General features: G+C 50.1%; 1 protein-coding gene across 1 annotated transcript; it reads left to right on the top strand.

Moving 5' to 3' along the window:
* Positions 1–280: 280 nt before the first annotated feature.
* LOC125549849 (spermidine hydroxycinnamoyltransferase 2-like) lies at positions 281–3434 on the top strand. The gene is made up of 2 exons (XM_048713202.1): positions 281–755; positions 2378–3434. Exons 1-2 carry the CDS (start codon positions 333–335, stop codon positions 3293–3295), a joined length of 1341 nt encoding a protein of 446 aa, XP_048569159.1. The 5' UTR covers positions 281–332; the 3' UTR covers positions 3296–3434.
* The last annotated feature ends 308 nt before the right edge of the window (positions 3435–3742 follow it).

Raw genomic sequence — 3742 nt, 5'->3', positions numbered from 1 at the left:
CGGCAAGGTCAGTATCTTCCTCGTGTTATACAGAAGAAGCCCTAGGAAGATTGTCACACAAACATAATCTAAGGAACTAATGGACACTTATGTTTATGCAAAAAAATTATGTTTCATGCATCCATATATTTAATTGTACAAATACACGGGCACGGCAACGCGCCTTCAATGATCTTCCTAGGGCTGCTGTGCGATTCGGGCGGGCGCCTCACAAGTCTAGACAAGCTCGCCTATATAATACCACTAGATGCCCTCAAGTCACATACGGCATGACAATACAGCTTCTTCCATTACCCTAAAACTACTCACGTATACGCTCATTGTTTGCCAACATGTCCTTGGTGGCACGTCGAGGAAAACCTGAGCTGGTGCTACCAGCACGAGCAACACCGCGGGAGACTCTGCCTCTCTCCGACATTGATGACCACAGAGACCTGCGGTATCTGCAGCCTGCCGTTGAGTTCTTCAGCGCCGTCGATGGGCATGGGCGGCCTGCCAAGGCAGTTTTCACGGCGGCCCTCGCCGAGGCGCTTGTGCACTACTACCCGCTCGCAGGTCGTCTCCGGGAGGCTCCCGGGGGCAGGCTAGTCGTGGAATGCACCGGGGAAGGTGTGGTGTTCGTGGAGGCAGAGGCGGACGTGTCCATGGATGAATTCGGCGAGCCGCCGCTGACAGCATGCCCGTTCGTGGAAGAACTGCTGTGCGATGTGGGCGACGCTAGGGTTGTGGTCGGAGTTCCCTTGTTCTTCATGCAGGTAGCCTTCAACTGTACGCGTGCATGCATCTCACTCCACCTAGCCGACTTCACGTTGCCCCTATTTGTTGACGCCGCCCCCTCGCAAACGCCGCTTCTTCTTCTACCTCGCAACTTTTTTGAGGTTTCTCTCTTCTTCTCTCAGAAACACAAAGACACACACATAGGCAGAAAACACGCACGCACGCACACTTCACCAAGCACAAACTAACTTTGCTACATATTTTCTCAGCCCTCTCGGCCTCGTTTTTCACTACTCAAGGAGGATGGCACTCCTGCCATGCAGAATCCACGCCACGACATGACCCACTACTCAACTAACTAAATCACAAACAAACTACTAGCCACCTGCACTACGTCCGCCACTCGTGCAGGGTCTCCACAACGGCCACACGACCAGGCCAACTAACAAACACACGCATGCAAACTAACTCATCCAAATCTCTTGGCTCTAACTAATTGGCCCAGCCAGCCAGTCTTGCTTCTGCCGTCCACGCGCTTGTCGCATCACACGACCTTGCTGCCTGATGCAGCACTACAGCTTCACATTTCCATCAGCATCTCGCCGTGCTCGCCGTATCGCATGGCGGCTTGGCGCATCTCACCTTCTCTGCACGCTTTCGCTGAAGCTTCGCCTGACTAGCTACTCCCTAAGGAAAGGTGTGGTTGCACCCGGGTACCCCGACACCCCATTATCCAAGCCATCCAAATTCCTAGAGATGCGTGCATGGGTCAGATGCAGGTCAGAATATTAGCAGTCTCTGCCGCTATAATTTGGGTTTGACTGTTCAACCCGTGAGGGCCTAGGTAGGCTGTAGCTCTAGCCTATAGGAACCGTAGCAGCCTGATGCATGTCAGAACGAGCTGAGCCGCGCTCACACTCACAAATGTAGCTCTCCACAGAGACTTTCTCTCACAGCGTGCCTCTCAAAACCTTGTTTAAACTCTCTCTCACACCCACACAAAGGCCCATCTCTCTTCCTACAAACTTTATCTGATATACTCTCTCACTTCTCTTTCAAAAGAAAAGCACTCTCGCATGCTCCTCTCTCCAGTTTCTCGAAGAAAGGTGTTGTTTCTTGTATCACAGGTTCTCTCTAGATTTCTACAATATTGTGTCTTGTTGTCAGATCGCCCCGTCCTTTTCTTACAGTAGGTGGAATCCCGCCACGAGGGGCAGGGCTAGGCTAGTCACCGCTAAGTGTTTTTTTCTGGCTACACCTTAGCTTAATGAAACACCAAACGTCCTAATTCATTCCAGCACTACAGCTCATGGCTCAAATTTCTAGGCAGCGTTTTATGAATGGATGGTGAGATAAGGGGGTGCCTAGGCACCCGGGAACTAAAAATCCATTCTCCTAAATTATGCTACATGCATAACGAAAACAAACATGCTAATACAAAATCAAGATTAGTGCTAACACTATTGTTTCTCAATTCCTAGGGCATGAATGGTGTAAATAGATTGCACGGAAGCTATGTGTAATGTTTTTACAGAGCTCGCCGCGAGAATTGTGACTACGGCTAGCATTTTGATAGAGAAAAATGTTATGCTTCCCTTGTTTTAAAGCCATAGCTTTACATTATTATTAATGTTTCTTATTTCTGTGTAAATGTGAGTAGCTAACCCAACTCAGAAGCGGAGGATTTGTGATTGGCCTTCACATATGCCACAACATCGCCGACGGCTATGGAAGCACCCAATTCCTGAAATGCATCGCCGACTTGGCACGTAGCGGGGGTGACACCTCCCAAATCGTATCGCCGGTTTGGAACCGGGAGCTCCTGACGGCACGCATCCCGCCGCACATAAACCTGGCATATGAGGAATTCCTCCAGCGATTAGGCAGCACCACAGACGACATCATGCTATCAACACCGCCAGAAGAAATGGTCGGCCGCTTCTTCCTCTTCGGCCCTAGGGACATGGCATCGCTACGAAGGCATGCCCCCGTGCACCTAACACCGCCGATCACCAGCTTCGAGCTTCTGACTGCTGTCATGTGGCGTTGCCGCACAGTGGCGCTCAGCTACGAGCTCCACCAGCGGGTGCGCCTGATGTTTTCTCTGAATGCGCGTGGGAGGTGGAAGCGTCATGCACTCGTCCCGCATGGGTTCTATGGGAATGTGCTCTTCTACCCTGCAGTAGACACGACCGTCGAAGAACTGTGCTTCAACCCGCTTGGCTATGCGCTCGGACTCATCCGCGAGGCCAAGTGTGACATGACAGACGACAACATGGAGTCGATGGTGGATTTCATGGCGTCTATGCGTGGGAGGCCACCTCTCACAATGGACAGAATGTACGAGGTCTCTGACATCAAATGGGTTGGACAGGACGCGCTAGACTTCAGATGGGCGAAGCGGGTTGACGGTGGCGTGCCCATGGTTGGGGACATCGCCTCCAAGTCCGTGAGCTACCATATGAGGTGCAGGAATGGCAAAGGTCATGACCTGATCGCGGTGTCCATGCTATTACCAGGACCTGCAATGCACAAGTTCGAAAAGGAGATTCATGTTTGGGTGGACAACGAAAACTAGTCCAGCTCAATTCGGTCTCATCCATTCGTTGTAAAATCAACCCCGGTGAACATGTGCTTTACTGTATTGTTTTGGGTGTGGGCGTGTGTTGTGTATATTTAAGTGAGGTCGTCGTAAATCTGAAAAATTCTAAATAAAGTGCCCCTCGGAATAAAAATTTCTAAATAAAGTGTGTTGGCCTGCAATCATTTGCAGCTAGCTTTTGGACATCTACAACTCATTGTTTCCACATCTCCTTTTTAAGGCCCGTCGTAGCGGGGAGTAGCATATACTAGTATCATGCATATGATACTAGTTTATGATACTACATCCGTAATGCATAGTATCATATGTTAGTATCATAGATGACTTCATTTATTGCCATACATGCACTAGTAGAAAAGAGGGCTTTGGTCCAGGCCGGGTTAGCCCATTAGTCCCGGTTCAATCCAGAACCAGGACTAATGG

Source organism: Triticum urartu, chromosome 1 (genome assembly GCF_003073215.2).
Source record: "Triticum urartu cultivar G1812 chromosome 1, Tu2.1, whole genome shotgun sequence".
Lineage (NCBI taxonomy): Eukaryota > Viridiplantae > Streptophyta > Magnoliopsida > Poales > Poaceae > Triticum > Triticum urartu.
Note: the sequence above shows the minus strand (reverse complement) of the source record. Positions and strands in the feature narration are given on the sequence as shown.

Bases quoted from the DNA above. Each gene is read 5' to 3' on its own strand.
- LOC125549849 (XM_048713202.1), top strand. From the start codon at position 333: ATGTCCTTGGTGGCACGTCGAGGAAAACCTGAGCTGGTGCTACCAGCA. The intron at 756-2,377 runs GTAGCCTTCAAC...AAATGTGAGTAG, and splicing joins TTCCCTTGTTCTTCATGCAG to CTAACCCAACTCAGAAGCGG.